The 19,188-nt window shown below is 59.1% G+C and overlaps 2 protein-coding genes across 6 annotated transcripts; one reads left to right on the forward strand and one right to left on the reverse strand.

Moving 5' to 3' along the window:
• The first annotated feature begins 553 nt into the window (after positions 1-553).
• Positions 554-3,980, forward strand: ZDHHC12 (zinc finger DHHC-type palmitoyltransferase 12). 3 transcript variants are annotated; one of them, XM_014863533.3, is made up of 5 exons: positions 554-888; positions 2,240-2,376; positions 2,736-2,813; positions 3,002-3,168; positions 3,355-3,980. In XM_014863533.3, exons 1-5 carry the CDS (start codon positions 789-791, stop codon positions 3,680-3,682), a joined length of 810 nt encoding a protein of 269 aa, XP_014719019.3. In that variant the 5' UTR covers positions 554-788; the 3' UTR covers positions 3,683-3,980. The 3 variants fall into 3 exon arrangements, with proteins under 3 accessions (XP_014719019.3, XP_070374703.1, XP_044634571.2); XM_070518602.1 differs by having other exon boundaries at positions 729-888; positions 3,002-3,167; positions 3,329-3,879; XM_044778636.2 differs by having other exon boundaries at positions 729-888; positions 3,377-3,869.
• PKN3 (protein kinase N3) lies at positions 3,918-15,446 on the reverse strand. Of its 3 annotated transcripts, none has more exons than XM_014863531.3 (22): positions 15,050-15,446; positions 12,759-13,023; positions 12,426-12,571; positions 11,572-11,683; positions 11,372-11,499; positions 10,968-11,151; positions 9,403-9,549; positions 9,208-9,317; positions 8,955-9,098; positions 8,464-8,539; positions 8,210-8,378; positions 7,910-8,012; positions 7,738-7,805; positions 7,350-7,413; positions 7,108-7,199; positions 6,539-6,715; positions 5,762-5,824; positions 5,580-5,656; positions 5,004-5,146; positions 4,809-4,916; positions 4,561-4,641; positions 3,918-4,449 (listed from the first exon to the last, which is right to left on the reverse strand). In XM_014863531.3, exons 1-22 carry the CDS (start codon positions 15,071-15,073, stop codon positions 4,237-4,239), a joined length of 2,694 nt encoding a protein of 897 aa, XP_014719017.3. In that variant the 5' UTR covers positions 15,074-15,446; the 3' UTR covers positions 3,918-4,236. The 3 variants fall into 3 exon arrangements, with proteins under 3 accessions (XP_014719017.3, XP_044634569.2, XP_044634567.2); XM_044778634.2 differs by having other exon boundaries at positions 4,605-4,641; positions 15,050-15,214; XM_044778632.2 differs by lacking the exon at positions 15,050-15,446 and adding an exon at positions 13,852-14,009.
• Between the last annotated feature and the right edge of the window lie 3,742 nt (positions 15,447-19,188).

Genomic DNA, 19,188 nt, shown 5'->3' on the forward strand with positions numbered 1-19,188 from the left:
AAGTCAGTCTGGCAGGGTGTAGGTGTTGGCTTAGAGCTGGGAGACAAGACAGTCCTGTGCTAGACACTGTATTGCCATTATTTAATCCTCCCAACCACCTTAGGAGGGGGGTACTATTACCGTCTCCTTTATATAGACAGAAGACAGAGCTCAGAGTGGTTCAGTAACTTGCCCAAGCTCACACAGGTAGGAAGGCACAGTGCTGCTGTTTCTGACTCTGACCCAAGTTGGGCCCTTCATAGAATCTGCACCACGGACCTCCACGTTGCTCTCGTCCCGTTTGCAACATGTGAAATGAATAACAAGGCGGTAAGGGTGTCACCACGGAGCAACCTTGGGCCAGTCCGGCCCCGCTCGAGGCCTCAGTTATCACATCTCTGAAAGGGGCAAACTCTACAACCTGGAGTAACAGACGCCTGGCTCTTTGAATGGCCCAGGGAACTGCACGCATGCGCGAGGCTGCGGGGTTGGGGCAGGGCTGGAAGCCCAGAGGGCGGGGTCGGGACTCGCGCCTGCTCCTCGGCTCTCGAAACTTACCTGGCTGGTAGGGGGTGGGGTTGGGGGAGTTACCGGCTGCGCGCGCGCCGGCCCCGCCCTCGGCCTCTTCAGGCACCTGTTGGCTCGAGGGCCTACTCGGCCGCAGCTGCTATCCAATAGGCAGCCTCCCTGGCCCAAGATAGCCCCGCCCACTTCCCGGATCCGCCAATCCCCGGGTGGCCGCGGCCCCACTCCCTCGGAGCACCCGCCCCTCTGGGCGCTTCTTCCGGGTGGGGCCCCGGGCGGAGGCGATGGCGCCCTGGGCGCTCCTCAGCCCCGGGGTCCTGGTGCGGACCGGCCACACCGTGCTGACCTGGGGGATCACGCTGGTGCTCTTCCTGCACGATACCGGTGAGCCGGACCTCGCTCGACCCCGGACCCACCCGATCCCGCGTGGTTCCCCAGACCTTTGGATCTCACTGGGTCCCTTGCCAAAGCCCCAAAGATCCTAGGATTCACCCCATCTCCACCAGCTCCTGAACCGCCCGCCCGATCCATCATTCCAAGAGCCACCTGCTTTCCGCCTAATACCCAGTTGATCCCTAATTAATCCCAGCATCTTCCTGATCCCTGCCAGATGCCCTGTCCATCCCAGGACCCATCTGGTGCCCACCAGATCCGAGGACCAAGTCGAGCCCCATCTTCCCTGATCCTGGGACCCACTCGATCCTTCCCAGGAATTGACTCCCAACCTTCCCTCTGTAAGATTCTGAGAATCAACTAGACCAAGGACTCGCATCCCGCCCACCCCAGGGAACACTATCTGCCCAAGTCCAGGCTCCCCACCCTCAGGCAACAGAACACCCCATAGGAGCGCAGCCTGTGCCCCATGTCCCCATCCTTGCTTCTTGCCCTGGTAGGACCCATTCACCTCACCTACCCACCCCCACTTCCATCCTTCCCATCTTTACCTGCCACAGACCACCTCCAGCACAAGCTCCCATGCACCGCCCACCCCCACCCGTCACTCCAGCCTCAGCCCCTCGACTGCGGGGCGTTCTCACTTTCCTCCCAAGACCTTCTCAAGTCCCCTTCGCCACCTTTGCCCTTTAGCCTAAAAACCTGCTCAGTCTCCCCATCAGAAAGGACCTCCAGTCCTTTCTCTGCTCCCTTTTACAATCAAGGGCCGCCAGAGTTATCCACACTCTGCTGTCTGGCTGTCTCACACCCCTCACTCCTCAGCCCCCCACCCTCCCCAACACTTCAATCACTTCCATGAGCTGAACCATTCCTGGCCTGGGCCCCCCCCATGTCCCCCTGCAGCATCGGAGCCTGCTGGCCCCATCCTCCTCTGTGTCTGTCCCCTGGGCATCTCAGATTTGGCCAGTCTCTCCCCATCCAGCAGACAGAGGTGGGAACCCCTCCTCCCTCTCCCCTACATCCACTCAAGTCTGGCCCCTTCACTCTGTTACTCCAGCAACAGGAGGACTTTCAGAAACAGATCTCACCCTACAACCTTCCATGATTCCCTCTTGCCCTCCAGAGAGTGCAGATGAACTGGTTTTCTTTTTTTTTTTTTTGCTGTACCTAAACTTCTCACCCCTGTACCCTATGCAGTGGCCACACCAGACCACTCCTCGAACCTTATTTCCAGACCTTTACTCAGCCAGGGACACACTCCCCACCTCCAGCTGCACCCCCACAAACACACCCTCCTATTCGGCCTGGCCCCAGCCTCACTCTCCTCCTCCGGCCTCTCCAGCACTGCGGCAGTGGGAAGAGCAGGGGGAGCTGCTCCTGCCCCTCATCTTCCTGCTCCTGGTGCTGGGCTCCCTGCTGCTCTACCTGGCTGTGTCACTCATGGACCCAGGCTACGTGAACGTCCAGCCCCAGCCCCAGGTAACCAGCGGGCCTCTTGGGGCCTAAACTCCTCTCACCAACAGGGGACCCAAGGCCCCAGAAATAGGCTCTGTGCAGAGAGCTTTCCTGGGGCATCTCAGTGAATTCTCTTGCCAGCCCTAGAACCTCATCCTACAGTGAGGAAATCTCCAAGGCCCAGAGAGGGGAAGCCACTGGCAAAGGTCACACAGCCTCACTCAGTCCAGGGCACTCTGCCTGACCCCACCACCTCCGTTACGCATGGGATGGGCCCCAGAATGTGCACACGCAGAGCTAAGCTGACCCCCAAGGGAGACGCCCACCAATGCCATCTGCGTCCCAAGAGGATCCTATCTTATACCCTGTCCCCTCCTTTTCAGGAGGAGGCCAAGGAGGAGCAGACAGCCATGGTTCCTCAGACCATCCCCCTTCGGCGCTGCAGATACTGCCTGGTGCTGGTGGGTGATACAGGGACCTCTGTGGGAGGGGTCCACCCTGACCCCCTCCTGCCCCAGTGCCTTGGCCTCACCCCTCCTCTGGGAAAGCCTCCCAGATTCAGGCTCCGACCTCCCTCCCTCAGCCCTCCCCTCGTTGTTGGGCCCAGAGGGGAGCGGGTGCTGAGTCCAGATTCCCTCCATGCCCACAGCAGCCCCTGCGGGCCCGGCACTGCCGGGAGTGTCGTCGCTGCGTGCGCCGCTATGACCACCACTGCCCCTGGATGGAGAACTGCGTGGGGGAGCGCAACCACCCGCTCTTCGTGGCCTACCTGGCACTGCAGCTGGTGGTGCTTCTGTGGGGCCTGTACCTGGCATGGTGGGTTCCAGCGCCACCCTGGGTGCTGGGGGAGGGCGGGCACCGTGCACCCACAGGGTGTGTACAGAGCCAGAACTCCCTTTTCAGGGGCTTTGGACCCTCTCCCAAACAGCTTGCTCACCGGGCTCCCTGGGGCACCCCTGCCCTCCCCCAGCTCTGGGTCTCCACCCCTATCCTGCCCTGCAGGTCTGGCCTCCGGTTCTTCCAGCCCTGGGGACTGTGGCTGCGGTCCAGCGGGCTCCTGTTTGCCACCTTCCTGCTGCTGTCCCTCTTCTCGTTGGTGGCCGGCCTGCTTCTGGCCTCGCACCTCTACCTGGTGGCCAGCAACACCACCACCTGGGAGTTCATCTCCTCTCACCGCATTGCCTACCTCCGTCAGCGCCCCGGGAACCCCTTCGACCGCGGCCTGATCCGCAACCTGGCCCACTTCTTCTGCGGATGGCCCTCAGGGTCCTGGGAGACCCTCTGGGCCGAGGAGGAGGAGGAGGAGGAGGGGAGCAGCCAAGCTGTTTAGGGTCACTGGAGGCGGGCTGCCATCTTGTGCCTGAAAACCTGAGGAGCCGCACCCAGCTGGGGTGGGCCCTCGGAGGGCCTGGGCTCCTCACTCCGCCCCGTCCTCCCAGGCCTCAGTGGGCAGTGCTGCCCTCCGAAGGGAGAAGGGGAGGAAGAGGACCTATGGGGGGCTCAGGCACAAAGGACCTGGGCCTCTGAGACCCCACCTCGCCTCCCAAGCCAGGCTGCCCCCAGTGCACAGTTTTATAAATTTAATATTCCATAAAGCAGGTCACGTATTAAAAACCAAACCAGACTGCTCCTCGCTGTGCTACCCTTTCTGGTCCAGGTGTCGCTAGGAGGCAGAAGAGAGGTGGACAGTGGGGGAGCGGGAACTCTGCCCAGCGGCTGAGCCAAGTCCACAGCAGCAGCCCCCTGGCTGCCACCTCAAGTCCCTAGGGCTCATAAATGCCAGGCAGGGCCCAGGCTTCCAAGGCAGGGTGCAGGCCGGTGGGCAGAGAGGTGGGCGAGCGGAGGCTGGGTCTGGGGGCAGCGGGCAGAGCGGCCGGGAGGCCCTCAGGGCTCCAGGAATCGCTCTGACACAAAGTCGAAGTCCCGGAAGGCGGCCTGTTGGCGGGCAGTGAGGGGGCTGCGGGGGTCCGGCGGGGTCAGGGCAGGCGGCAGGCCCGTGAACTCGCCCTCGAAGTAGCGCAGGTCTGTAGGGCCACAGAGGGTGGGCACGAGCGGGGGCCGGACGGCGCGGGCGAGCAGGGCCTGCCAGTCGGTGGTCTGGGGGCAAGGGGAGAGGGGCCTGAGACAACGGGATCAGCAGCCCCAGCGGTCACTCCACGCTCCCCACTGTGCCAGGCGGCCGGGACCGCTACGGCCCTGGCCACTCACCCTGAAGAAAGGCTGTGTCTTGATCTCCTCAGCATCCTGCTCACCCGCCCCCAGGCGCTTCTCCGGGCACTTCTGGAGGAGCTGGGCAAGAGGCCAGGGGTTTGTGGAGGGCTCTTGGTCTGAGGCATGGCCCGCCTCCCTGAGTATCCCAAGTGAGCTGGGCCATAGGGCCCCAAGGATGGGTGGTGACGGGTGGCCCATGAGCAGGGGCAGCTGTCCAGCCCAGCCCTGGACCCTGCAGTGAGTACCTTCTGAATGAGCTCGAGCCCTTGCACGGACAGGAAGCGGGGACATGGGGTGTCTGCGTTGACGATGCAGTCAAACACCTCCTCCTCAGTGTCCCCCGGGAACGGGCACTGTGGGGATGGGGGCTCAGCAGGGTGCATGGACAACCCCCACCCACTCCGACCTAGCAGCCCCAGCAGCCCCGGGCCAGCGCTCACCTCGCCCACCAGCATCTCGTAGAGCAGCACACCCAGCCCCCACCAGTCCACAGCCCGCGTGTAAGCCTCCTGGGTCAGCACCTCGGGGGCCAGGAACTCCGGGGTGCCACAGAAGGTGCTTGTCCGGTCCCCAAAGCCGATCCCTGCAAACCAACATCCACACCGATGCTGGCTAGTGTGTCTCGTCCACCATAGCCTCTGTGGTTGTTAAATCAACAGCCAACCCTCCTGACCCCACATATTGAATCCTGTGCCAAGCCCTGCCCCATTCCTCAGAGATGGGAATGGTTCTCATGCCATCTGACTGATGAGGAAGCTGAGTCTCAGCCAAGCTCACATGCCAAGGTCACGGAGAAAGCAGAACCCAGTGCCCTCTCCCAGCTCCAAGCACAGGCTCTCCCTCTGCGTGAGGGCAAGAGCTTCTAGGGCTGGGAAGAAGAAGTCACACAGCCAGCTGGTTCCTGGAATGAGGGCCGGGGTGAGATTTCCTAGGAGATGCCACTTGCCCACAGCCCTGCTGACCGGGGCTGGGTGAGCAAGGCTGGAGGACATGGCTCCTGCACGGTCGGCACCCACCTTCCTTACATAGCCCAAAGTCTGCGATCTTCAGGAAACCCTGGGCATCCAGCAGAAGATTATCCAACTTAAGGTCCCTGAGGGTGAGGGGGCAGGTCAAAGGGGCTGAGAAGGGCCAAGGCCCAGGAGCAGGGCAGCAGCTGCCTCCTTGCCCACTCCCCAGCATCTCAGGAACAAGTTACCTGTAAATGATCTTCTTCTCATGTAAGAACTGCAGCCCCAGGACCACACAGGCCAGGTAGAACCTAGACGGGGTGGTGTAGGGGCGAGTTCAGACCCAGTACTGCAGGGGGGGCAAGGCAGGGAAGCACAATGGCCATGGCCTGGGGACCCCCAGATGTCCTGGCCAGAGTCAGATATGGGTGAGAGACGGTGGGGGTGAGACTTCTCCTGACAGCAGCCCCAAGCTTGTCCCAGGGTGGCTGCCTGCTAACGGCCTACCCTCCCTGGGCTCTTAGATTCTATGCCAGGGACACTGCTGAGTGTTCTCAAGCCCATTCTCCCGGGCTCCTCCCAGCAGCCTGCAGGTGATAGTCATCACGCCTGTTTTTCAGATGAGGATCTGGGACTCCAGGTAAGTGATGCACCCGCGGTCACACAGCGAGTGGCAGAGCTGATATGCAAACCCAGCTCCAGAGGCTGCATTCTGGTGGGCAAGAAATAACTCCAGGCACCAGTCACTTCCTGTGCCCTGGTCCCTGTGCTCAGTTAATTATTAACGTTACGCTCTTCTATGCAACAAGCCCATGAAATAGTCATTAGCCCAGTTCACAACCACATAAGCCGAGGCCCAAGGTCATGAATGCTGTGAGTTGATAACCGGGATTTGAACCGAGGCCTCCCTGACTCAGTGCTCTTTTGCTGAGGGGCACCCTGGGGGAAGCAGGATGAAGGGGGCCGGGTACAGGTAACGAGGGAAGCCTTGCTGGGAGAGGCAGTCAGGAGGGACGGAAACCCACCGGGCCTGGGGCTCTGGAAAGACATCCTCGTGGATCTGCATCATGAGGTCACCACCGGGTGCAAACTCAGTCACGAAACAGGCGTGGCTGGAGGTCTGGAAGCAGGCAAGGAGGCAGAGCAGGAAGGGGTGGCCTGTGCAGCCCACAGCCTCCAGGATCCGCTTCTCGCAGTACAGGCTGCAGGGGGGGCCGTGGCGCTCAGAGGGAAGGCACACCTCCACTGGCTGTGTCGTGCAGCCAGCGCAGCAGCCCTGGCCCACTGGGTCCTCAGTCAAGGTGCCAGGCAGGTAGAGGGATGGAGTCTGTGTATCAGGGGCCCATGAGGGTCATTGAACCTGCAGGACCACCACTGCCACTGTCCCATCTTACAGAGGGGGGAACGGAGGTGCAGAGAGAAGAGGGGACCTGCCCCAGGGCACACGGTTAACAACTGCAGGTGCTAAAGAGAACCCAGGCCTGGCCGACCCCACAGGGTCACCTCTTCAAAGCCCCAAGAGCAGTCAGCTGCCTTCCGGTGCCCACAGTCCCGGGTACCTTCCAGGGTCAGTACCCCCGGCCTCACTACACACCTCTCTATCTCGTCCCGGCTCAGCACCTCCTGCTTCTTAAGTGCTTTGATGGCATAGTACTTCCCTGTCCCCTTGAACTGGACCAGGAGGACCTGGGGACCAGAGACAGCTTAGGCTCCAGGTGGCCAGTACAGGGGAGCCTTTACTTCCGCCACCCACTACCCCACGATCACAGCGACCTCCCAGCTAATGTGCTGGGGCCTGCCCGCCCCCCTCCACTGCGCCCCTCCTCAGCCCACTACCTTCCCAAAGTGTCCCCGGCCCAGCACAGCCAAGCAGCGGAAGTCCTGAAGCCGAGGGGGTTTCCTGCAAGAGAGAGGGCACAGAAAGCCCCTTGGGACAAGGCTGGGCCTCCACCAAGAGCCGCTCCAAACCCTCCGTGCCCGGTCCTAGGCTGTCCTCGGTTATGGGGCGGGAGGGAGAGGGGCTAGAGAGCCTGCTGGAGGCTCCCAGAACAGTAGTTTCCTGGAGTCTGGCATACAGCTGGAGCTCAATAATGTGGGTCCAGCGAGGAAGAAGCTGAGAGCGAACCAGCGAACGCCGAGGAGCCACGGGGTGATGTATGAACGGACACACAAACCCTCAAGTGGATGACCATCCCAGACGTGAAGGTGAACCTGCCGGGGGTACCTGGTGGCTGAGGCTGCTGGAGGTGGCCCGAGTCGAGTCATGGGCTCCATGTGCGGGCGTTTGGTGCGCTGTGAGGACGGAGGGCTCAGGGCAGAGTGGGGCTTCCTCCCGGCTTCCCCTCCAACCCTGCCACCCCCACCCCGGCAGCCCCCAGGGCCACCAGCCCCCTCACCGGCGTCTCCTCGGGGGTTGGCTCCCAGGGCAGGTAGAGGCGCGGGGGCTTGGGTGGGGGCCTCATCTCTTCTCCCAAGGGGGTCTTCTTGGGCAGGAAGTTACTGTGGGGAGGAAGCAGACACATGGCCGAGCACAGACAGATGGAATAGCTGGGGGGGACAGACACACGGCCATGCTGAAAGATGACAGTCAGAGGTCAGAGGGTGGGCAACCGGGACAGAAAGACAGATGCCCCCTGCACCTGGAGAGAGGCGGACGCTGCAGAGAAGCAGGCAGGCTGGGGCAGGCGGCTCCTCACCTGGGTGAGGCAGGGTCAGCGGCCCCCCGGCGTGTGGCTGGGGTCTGGGGGCACACTTTGGGGGGGCTGATCGTGCTTGGGGAGCTGCAGGGGGGCAGCAGGCTCATGACCAAGTGCCCCCAGGCCGCCATGTTGAGGTTCATCTGGGAAGCCCTCAGGAAGTCCTGGCCTGGGAGCAAAAGGGGGGCTCAGTCCCGGGGTCTCCTGACGGGCCCTGCCCTGCACCCTACATGCACACCCTCTCCTCTCCACACCTCTGCGTTTAGAGAAAATGCGTTTCTGCCTCTGCAGCCGGGGCCTCTTCTCAATGACAGGGTCACAGAAGGTCACCTGCGGGGGCATGGGGCAGGGCTGAAGACCAGTCCCCTCCCACCCTATCTGCCACAGGCACCTCCTCACCCTCCAGGATCCCAGCCTAAGCCCCCAATATCAATGGATGCAAGAGCCAGAAAGGCCCAGAGAGATAGATTCAACGTCCTCATCGGTACCACTGGGGAAACTGAGGCCCAGAGAAGAGAGGCACTTGTCTAGGGTCACACGTGAGGCAGGGCAGAATCAGGACAAGGACACAGGCCCCTAGACTCCTATAAAGGACTGAGAATCCTTCGTTCCTGGAGACCTCCTCCATCAGGCCTCAATTTCCACCCCTGGAAGGGGGGGGAGCGGGTTGCACACTCTTGAAAGCCCTTCAAGCTCTGATGGAGCCAGGGCCCTGTGAGGTCAGAGGGCAGGGGCCAGTGGGCACCTGGGCAAAGAGCAGTCCCTGTGGCACCAGGCTGAGGGAAAGCTGGTGACAGGCATTGTCCAGGAAGTCCTCCAGCCGCAGGAAGGCCACACCGCACAGCTGCCGCCAGTCCCGCCAGTGCACCCCGATCTCCAGCTCTCGGGCCTACATCAGAGAGGCAGGCTGAGGGTGGAACAGGGCACCAGCCCCTACCTGGCCGGCCTTCCACCCCACAGCCCAGGGTCGCCCGTGATCGCACAAGGGCCAGCCTCACCCGCTCCAGGGGGACAACAAAGGTCTGGTCCCAGGACTGCTTGGCCACTGGCCCCCAGCCTGTCTGGCCCACGACGCGATTGTCTACCTTTAGCACGGCCAGCACCTCGCCTGCAGGGCCAGAGCCAGAGTTCATGGCAGGCTGTGAGTGGCTGTCCTTGCTGCCCACCCCCAGCTCCCCACGCCCCCTACTCACTGGCCAGCTCGCCTCCACCACGCTGCTGTTTGGCCCTGCCCCGAAGCCAGCCCTGGGAGGGGCTCCCGGCCAGCGCGGCCGCTGGGGAACGTCCAGGCACGGCTGACAGCAGCTGCTCACAGCCCAGGAGGCAGACCTGCAGTGTCCCTGTGGGGGAGAATGAGGAGAGACTTAGGTGGCATCCTCCCACTGCTGCCACCAAAGGGGCCTCTGGGACCCCAGAATGCTATCCTCTCCTCTGGAGGTAGCTAAAGCCAGACCCTGCCCACGTTAGGCCTTGGTAGCCACTGCCACCCTGCAGACAGACCAACCGGCCCTCCCCTCCTGCAGACTCTCTTGTCAGGGGCAGCAGGGGGACACACAGGCAGAGGAGTGAGACTCAGACCTCAGCCAGGCTGCCAGGAGCCACAGTGCATGAGGACATGCTGTTCAGGGCTCAGGGCCGAGGCAGCACATGGCTGGGACAAGCTTGGGCAGCAGGAAACCTGGCTGTCTGTCCTGTCTCCCCTCCTCCCTGGAGCTCAGTTTCCCCATCTATACAGTGGAAATGAGTGCCCGCCTCCCACAATGGGTACAAAGTGTATTTTGGCAACCAAGTGGATTCATTTTCAAGGTCATTCGAGTTTTGTCCCTCAAAGGGTAGAGGAAGCAGTGGGACTCCAGCCCTAAGAGCACCACTTAGGGAGTCCAGGCCAGGGGGTTATAAACAAAGGCAGTGCCCAGAGTTGGAAGATTATCTTAGGAAGAACAGCTCAAGGAACTAGGAGGTTAGCCAGGAGACAGGATTGGGGTGGCCCCAAGTAGCTGAATCCTAGGCCTTTTAACAAGCCATTCTCGCTGCCTTCCTCAACTTGTCTACTTGGTCAACTCCCATAAGCCCTTCAAGGCCAAGCTCAGACACCACCTCCTCCAGGACGCATTCCTTGATTCCCCAAGGCCAGGTGAGGGGGCCCATCCAGCCTGCGTACTTCCCCTTCTCAGCTCTGCTCACAATGGAATGTGGCCTGTCTACCCCTGCACAGTCTCTGAGCGGGCAGGCGTTGAACTCTCTAATTGGCACGGCGTCCCAGGAAGGAAGCTCAGGGCTTCCAAAGTCGACACTCTCAGATTATTTGTTGATTGCAATTCAGCTGCCACTACAAGGAGACAAATCCAGCTCGGGATAAGAAAGACCTTTCTAATGGTCCCAGCTGCCCAGGACAGGGTACCAAGGCCTCCAGGGCTGTGAGCTCCCTAACACTTGCCCTTTAAGCCTAATCATGGTCACTCATTTACATAAGAGCATCATTGATTGAGTGCTGACTGTGGCGGCCCTGTGCTTGGCACTTCACATTCAGCAACTCACTGAATTTTCACAGCAACCCTATGACGGAGGTGCTGTTATCATCCCCATTTTATAGATGAGTAAACTGCGGTTCAGAGAGGAGATGTCAGTTGCCTAAGGTCACACAGCAAGAGGGTGGTGGGGCCAGGATTGGAACTCTTCTCCAAAGTTCTTCTGCTCTGTTTCGGGGTCCTCTCGGGAAGGGAAGGCGAGCTCTGTAGTGGGAAGGACTCCTGGCTACCTGTCATGGCAGTGGGCTTCACGAGTGCCCCTGAAGGCTGGAGGTTCCCAGACACAGCAGTCCGCAGCTCCCGGGCCACTCTAGCCCGCAGAGGGTGGGCAGGAGGCAGTCCCTCCAGCAGCTGCTCCAAAGCCAGCCGCAGGAGGTCCAGTTTCTGGGAGGACTCCTGGAGCTGGGCCTGAGCCTGCAGAGGGGATACAGGAAGGGGGTACTGGCCCAGGGGGGCTGGGGGTAGGGGGCAGCACTCAGGCCACCTGGAGACACCCCTACCATGAGGTCTAGACAGAATGTGCCTCCTCTTGGCCATCCCGCACGGCCAGGCCAGCCAGACCTCCCGCCACTGCTGGTATGAGAACAAGCAGAGCCTGAAAGAGGAGCAGCAATGGGGGGGCCCGGGGTCTGACCTCAGCCAGTGCCTTGCGGTCCTGTGTTCGCCGGCTCCCCAGCAGCTTCACCACGTTCTTGGCACCCTCGGCCACAGCAGCCTCAATGTGTAATCGATGCCTCAGCTCCTCTGCCAGCAGCTCAGGACCTGAGAGGAGGGGTCAGCCCTCAGCCCCATGCCCTGCTCTGCCCTGCCTATCCCCACTTCTCAAGGCCTCACCTGGTTCAGGGGACCCACTGGCCTCCAAGCTGCTGATCTTCATTCGCAGCAGGGCCACCTTCAGCTGGCTATCCCGCAGCATCTGCTGGGCAGCTGCCAGGAGCTTCCTCTCCTATGGGGTGAGGACACACGCCCCATCAGACAGAGCTAGCCCAGAGCCTCCCCTGTCAGACCAGGGCCTGGAGCCAAGCCTCCCTTGTCACACCAGGGTGGAAGCTCAGCCTCCTTTGTTAGACTTAGTCTGGGGCAGAGGCTCCCCCATCAGACCAGACATGGCATGAGGTCAAGCCTCCTCCATCATATCAGGGCCGAGCTCCCAGGATCATGCTGGGAGTTGGGACCGGGCCTGGGACTCCCCGTTAGACCAGCGTTGTGCCCTCTCTGTTAGACTAGGAGTTTGAGCCACGCCTTCCCCGCCAAGCTGGGATTTGGGGCTCCCCCATCAGACGAAGGGTTCGGCCTGTGTCTCCCTTCTAGAGTCAGTGGCTGAGTTGCACATCCCCATCAGAACAGGGGCTGGAGGGGCTGGCCCCGTGGCCGAGCGGTTAAGTTCACGCGCTCTGCTGCAGGCGGCCCAGTGTTTCATCGGTTCGAATCCTGGGCACGGACATGGCACTGCTCAATAGACCATGCTGAGGCAGCGTCTCACATGCCACAACTAGAAGGACCCACAACTAAGAATACACAACTGTGTACTAGGGGCCTTTTGGGACAAAAAGGAAAAAAAATAAAATAAAATCTTTAAAAAATAAAAATAAAAACTTAAAAAAAAAAAAAAGAACAGGGACTAGAGCAGCACCTCCCCTGATCATCTGAGAGCCACATCTCTCCCCATCAGACCCTGGGAGCCTTACCTTGGGGGTGCCATTGGCGTACGTGTGGGTCATGTTCTCGGCCCCCTGCTTTACCTTCAGCTCCACCTGCAGCTGCCTCTGGAGGGCCTCCAGGTGCCCAGCCCTTGGCTGCTCTGCTGGTGGCCGGGGTCCTGGGGCCACAGGTTCTGTGTGCACAGAGTATGGGGCACATGTACCCCTCACCCAGAGTCAAGAGCCCCCTATGGCCTAGCTCTCTCCTCCTCTCCCCTCCTGGGCAGGGGCAACCTGCAAGGCTCTGAGAGTGGCCAAGGCCCAGGAGCTGGGTGGGCCTGGCCTCCTGCTCCAGGGTGGCTGCTCCGACCCCTCACTCACCAGCCGGGCTGGGCCCAGGGCTGAGCCCAGGGCTGGGCCCGGGGCCGGGCAGCAGGATGCGGGCATGCAGCTCCCGCAGCTCTCCATGCAGCTGCTCCAGGCGGCGGTTGGAGGACCGCAGCAGCTGCTGCACATGGCCCAGCTGCCGGCGGTCTGTGGCCACCCGCCGCAGGTTCTCCACACCCTCCTTGATTTTTAGCTCCTTCTGGATGGCCCGGCGAATCACCTCTTTCTCATCCTCAGGGGGCCGCTGGCCCGCCCCAGGCTGTGGAATGGCAGAGGAGTCAGTCGTCCCACTCGTCCCGCCACCACATTCCCCGCTCACCACAGGTAGAGGGGAGGGAGGCGTGGACCGCACCCAGGACTGACACAGGGCTTTGGGAAGCATCTCCGACCTCAGAGCTAGGACCCTAAGCCAGATGGAAAGCTCGAGGCTATTTACCCAGCCCATGCTCCTGTCCTCTGCCATGAGAGAAAGGTCAGGGGAAAAATTGTTACATTTCTGCTGTGCACTGAGTGCCAGGTTCTGTTCTAAGAGCTTGCCATACGTTAACCTGTCAGTCTGCACAACCACCCCATGAGGTAGGTGCCAGTTTTATCCCCATGTTAGCAATAAGGAAGCTGAGACCCAAAGAGGTTAAGTAACTTGTCCAAGGTCACAACACAGAGAAGGTGATACCACCACCTCTTGGGCCCCAGCCCCTCCCCGCCAGCCATGCTTAATCAGACTGCTTTTAGGCTGGGATTCAGGCTAAGATTTGGGACCAGAAATGAAGCTGGGGATTCACCCAAGGTCACACACAGAGGGCAGCTGGAGGCCTGAATAGAGGCCAGGGTTGTCCCCCTGACGCCCCAGTGCCTCAGGTGGCAAAGCAGAGGCACACAGAGGGGCTCAGGAGGTCTCCGGGACCCACTCCCGGCTCTGCCCCTGGGAGGAAGTAGGCTTTTCACCGCTTCACCCCAGGTTGGAACAGAGGAGGAAAACCTCCTTCCCAGAGGCCGACATTTCAACCCACCAGTGCCAAAGCTGACCGCAGCCCAGGGCAGCCCATGATGCCCCCTCACAGGGACTCTGGCAGGGCCTCCCCCTTACCTCTCTGCAATCCATCTCCTGAGCCCGGTGGAAGGGGTGGCTACTCCTCAGGGACCCTCCATCCCCCCTCCACTGGCCTGCTGGCCCGCCTGTCAGAGGGCAGGGGCAGGGGCGGGGCTCAGGAAATCCTTTGAGGGCCCTAGGCCAGAAGGCCAGAGCCAAAGGCCTGAGCAAACAAAGATCCCATGGAGCGGGGGGCCCGGCCACCGGGGTCCTGAGTCACCCAGCTGCCTGCTGGGCGGACGTTCACAGGAAATCGGAAAATGTGTACAAGCCACGGCTGGAACAGGCGTAGGGGCCTCCGGAGGAAGGGGGTGGGAGGGGGCCGACGCAGCCCTGAAGGCTGCCTAAGCCGTTGGGGTGGGGGCACTCGAGGAGCCTTGTGGAAGACACCGCACCCTTGAGCATAGCCCACAGTCCTGCCTGCCCTGGGTTGGAATGCTACCATGTGCACACAGCCTCTCCCTTTCTGCTCTGCGGCTGGGACCCCATCTTGTACACAAATGCCCCCACCCCCGTTTGCTAGGGGCCAGAACTCCACCTCTCCCTCCCCAGTAACAGCCGAACACACAGCCTTGGCCCCTGCGCCCATGCGCACCTATCGCCAGCTCTGGCAGGAACCCCGCCCCTTCGCACGCGGGCTGGAACCCTGTGTACCCGAAGGTTCCCGCTGGGGCGCTGGGCTAGGCCCTTCCCCGTGGTGTGCACGCTCCCCGGTGCCCGGGTGCTGGGGAGAGGCTCCCCCTCAAGTGCGCGGAGACTGGCCCCTCCCGGGCCCCCTTCTGCCTGCGCACACACAGTCTTCTCCCCCAGGACGCTTCCCCATGTGCCCGCACGGTAGACTCCAACCTGGAAGAACCGATTTGGGGAAACTTTGGGGCCCACCCTGGTGGCCCTGACTGCAGATTCGGACGTGCTCATGACTGGCCTGACTGGAGGTTCTGAGTCACTTGGGGGTGATTTGGGGACGTCTCCGGGGAGTACGAACGACTTACCCCCAGGGCTCAGGTCTACCCTGCGAACGTGTAGGGGGGCAGGGGGCAGGGGCTGGGAGGGGTACGGGGAGGGGTTGGGGGTGCGGATGTAGAGTGCGGGGCTGGGGACGCGGCGGGAGCTCGGTGCGCCCCCAGCGGTGAATGAGGCATCCCCCACCCCCTCGGCCCGCGCCCAGAGCCCGGCCTCTCCGGGCGCCGTTCACCTGCCGCGGTGCCCCCTCCTCCATGGCGCCGCTCCGACCGCTCGCCCCTCCTCTCCACCGCTCCGGTTCCGGAAGCCCCGGCCCCTCCGCCAGGACTTTCAAACTTGAAACTTCCCGGGAAGCGGCGCCGGAGCCGCGGGATCGGGCGCCCCCTCCCGAGGTCCGCTGGCCCTCCCGGGACCTGGGACCAGCGCCGCCTCTCGGCCGCGCTGCCTCGGCGCCCCGGACCCCACTCCTGACCCCGAGGCCCCGGCACCTCCCCTGGACTCGACGTTCCGCGGGACTTGGGACCCAGTATCCCCTCTCTTGTGAGGCCGCAGTTCCCGCTCCACGCGACACTGACCCCCGCCGCGGGACAGGAGTGCAGGACGGGACATTTCTCGGGCGGGAGTTCCCTAGTTGTCCCGGCGCGCGCTCAGAGGAGCGGGCCCAGATAGGGACAGCGCCGCCTGCCGGCCGCGGGGCGCTGCCTGTGTGGCCGGTCCACTCCAGGCTGGGTCAGCCTCCTCTTCCTAGGAGCCCCGCCACCACCTGGCTCCTGCTGCGAAGTCTTCGTTCGGAAAATCGTTGGTGTAAAATGGGCTGATCCCAAACCTGTCGCCCCCATGGAGTGGTCAGTCTTGTCTAGAACCACTATGAAAACATATGCGTCTGGGAAAAGTAAAACCGCACTCAAATTAAGCCAAATTGCAAATCACAGATGAATAAACCAAACGTCTCTCAGTCCCCCATCACTGTATCCTCTGGCGCTTTCCGATACAGCCAGTTCCACCTTTGCCCTAAAGAGCCCTTTTAAACAGAAGGCGCATTTACACCTTGAGACAGCCACTATCTCGGAAAGTATCCAGCTGCACTAGGCCGCAGGCAACGGCTTGCCTGCGTAGGGAATCTGGGTTCTTTATGGCCTAGTCTAGGGCTGTTGAGCCACTTTCCGGCATCCTGTGCTCACCAGTATTTGGTGCCAAGGCTTCAAGGAAAGAGCTTGGCCTGAGAGGCCATAAGTGAGCAAGGGTCAAATAATTGAATGTGGCTTACTCGCTGACTTGGAAGAAGCGCCCTCCAGCGCTTTTACTGAAGGAAACCAAGGCAGTTCCACTTTGCCCTGATCACCTCCCTCACAATGGACTGGAAAAACTGAAATTGGCAAGCCGTGGACAATCCTGGGTCCTGCAATGGGAAATCAACAAGTGGCATCAACAAATGCAAAGGCAACTTGGTTCACTGGGGGATGTGCCTACACTCACCATCAGAGGCTAGTGACACTTTTACACACGTACATAGAGTTCTTGAGGGCTAGATGTTAACACACAGTAGGTTAGCCTGGCACATAGTAGGCTCTTTTAAACGGGGGTATTATCAAGCTGCCCTGAACTGAATGTTACTTAACCATAATCTAGAAGTAAAAAGACTGGGGCCAGCCCTGTGGTATAGTGGTTATGTTTGGGTGTTCTGCTTTGGAGGCCCAGGTTCGCAGGTCCGGATCCCAGGTGTGGACCTACCACTCATCAGCCATGCTGTAGCAGTGACCCACATACAAATATAGGAAGATTGGCATGGACGTTAGACAGATGTTAGCTCAGGGTGAATCGTCCTCAGTGAAAAAAAAAAAGTAAAAAGACTACCAGTTTCTGACTGCAGGTTATAGGTTTGAGAAAAAGCCATGACTCAAACTAGCAAAGCTCTACCTTTCAGGAAGGCGTCTATTTCCCATCTTGAGGATCATTTATCCTCTCCTACAGCCAGAATGCTGAGTTCTGTGGAAGAACTCAAAATGATTTTCCAAGTTTGCTGTGAAGTGTTTCACTGTGTCACCTGCCGCAGAGGGAAAGACGCTGAGAAGCAGCAGAATCCATCCATCTTCCCTAAGGAAGCCCAGGCCGCGCAAACCTACACCCCAAGACCTGGGCTGACGGACGGTTCTGACCAGACAGCTGCATCTTGTATGACTGATGGTGATGGTACTTCATGAAATTGCAACTCTTAGGAAAATGGTGGGCCACATTCAACACCCAGTGATCATGAACAGTACAAACCAACTCCACAGCTAACTGGCTGTTGAAATTGCATGAACAGCAACCTGAAAGGAATCTAAAACTTCCTAGCAGGGTACCTAAGGAAACACTTTTCCCTGTCTATACCCTTTTTCTTCTTCTCAATATTGCAAACATCAATCCATCTAGATTTAGATTTGCCTCTGTCGGGAAATATTCAAGTACAGTGTCACCAACCAACCACATAGCCACACACCCTCCACTTGAAAAGTCCTCTCTATGCTTGTTCTAATCACAAAACCGCATTTCTTTCCCTCGGACTTGTTAAATAGTAAACTTGTAAGTCTTCATAAACACAGCTGCATATTCAGAAGGGCATGGTCACTGCCAGAGTGGGAGACAGACTTTTCAAAATGATAAGATGTTGTCCTCGGGGCTGGCCCCGTGGCCGAGTGGTTAAGTTTGCGCACTCTGCTTTGGCAGCCCAGGGTTTTGCCAGTTCTAATCCCGGGCGCTGACATGGCACCGCTCATCAAGCCATGCTGAGGCGGTGTGCCCCATGCCACAACTGGAAAGACTCACAACTTCGTACCAGGGGGCTTTGGGAGAAAAGGGAAAAATAAAATCTTAAAAAAAAAAAGTCCTATTTTTTCTTTTCTTTGGTGAGAAAGATTGGCCCTGGGCAACATCTGCTGCCAACCTTATTTTTGCTTAAGGAAGATTGACACTAAGCTAACATCTACGCCAATCTTCCTCTATTTTGTATGTGGGAGGCCACCACAGCATGGCTTGATGAGCGGTATGTACATTCACGCCCAGGGTCCAAAACTTCGAACCTCTGGCTGCTAAAGCAGAGTGTGCAAAGTTAACCACTACACCACTGGGCCAGCCCCCAAGATATTGACTTTTTTTTTTTTAAGATTGGCACCTGAGCTAGTATCTGTTGCCAATCTTCTTTTTTTGTTTTTACTTTGTTTTTCTTCTTCTCCCCAAAGCCCCATCCCCCAATACATAGTTGTATTCTAGTTGTAGGTCCTTCTAGTTGTGCTATGTGGGACACTGCCTCAGCATGGCCTGAGGAGCAGTGCTGGGTCCACGCCTGGGGTCCAAACAGGTGAAACCCTGGGCTGCTGAAGCAGAGCACGCGAACTTAACCGATCAGCCACGGGGCCGACCCCTCCTCTTTGAACAATTGAAATGACTATTCATTCATCACCTAAAGAACTTGTCTCCATCTTCAGGAAATCCTGAAAGTCTTCACTTTTTGCAACCTAATTCCATTCTTGGCAATAACTAGAAAGAGTTCATAGCAAAATCTTAAAAAGAAAAAGCAGAAAAACTGTTTCTGGGACCAAATGAAACTATGAAACCAGCTGTATTATAAAGCAGTAATGATAAGGATTACCAAATTAACCAAGAAACAATTGTTTAGGAATCCTCTGAAGCCCAAGGCCCCCAAAATCCATCAAGAGTCAAAAATTCATACCTTTTAGCAGCCAAACAGCTGATACAAGTGAAGCAAGCCAGATGTAAAGCAAATGTCAGCCCAAGAACCCAGGAACTCTATGGACCATTTCAACCTACATTTTAGAGCAAGTTGGGTGAAATAGTTCCAGGCCTATCATGGAGGTCAGGGAATACCATTAAGTCTTTTAGAAATCAGGACATCACTGGAGATAGAAGTAATTTCAACTGCAGGGGTGGTCTAAAATAGAATATCCCTTAAGGTCTTGGAATTAAATGTACAGAGAAAAGCTACTGTCCCGTGCCTCAATTCATGGAAGTTACTCCGCTCCCCTCAGAAGCTGAGGATGGCACAGCTTTGGAAGATGTCCTCTCTTCCTAGAGAAAGGACGCAAACAGCCATTATTGGCTGTTTTCTTTTTAAATGTCTTTGTACCAAAGGAGCTTTCAGCCATTCATCTGGCACTTTCCAATACACACTTGCCTAAGGGCCAGCCCAAGAACTCCTCTTGCAATTGGGCACAGAGCACAGCAGCTGCTCTGTAGCCATTCCCCCGTGCACTAAGGTCCTCACTTTGCTTTTTCACAGCCTGGCACTCCTTCACAAGATTCGCAGGCACAGGGGAATCTAAAGGGTAACCTCAATAGTTGGGAGGAAATTACCTTCAGGAGTTCCTATTTTTT

Source organism: Equus asinus, chromosome 10 (assembly GCF_041296235.1).
Source record: "Equus asinus isolate D_3611 breed Donkey chromosome 10, EquAss-T2T_v2, whole genome shotgun sequence".
Taxonomy (NCBI): domain Eukaryota; kingdom Metazoa; phylum Chordata; class Mammalia; order Perissodactyla; family Equidae; genus Equus; species Equus asinus.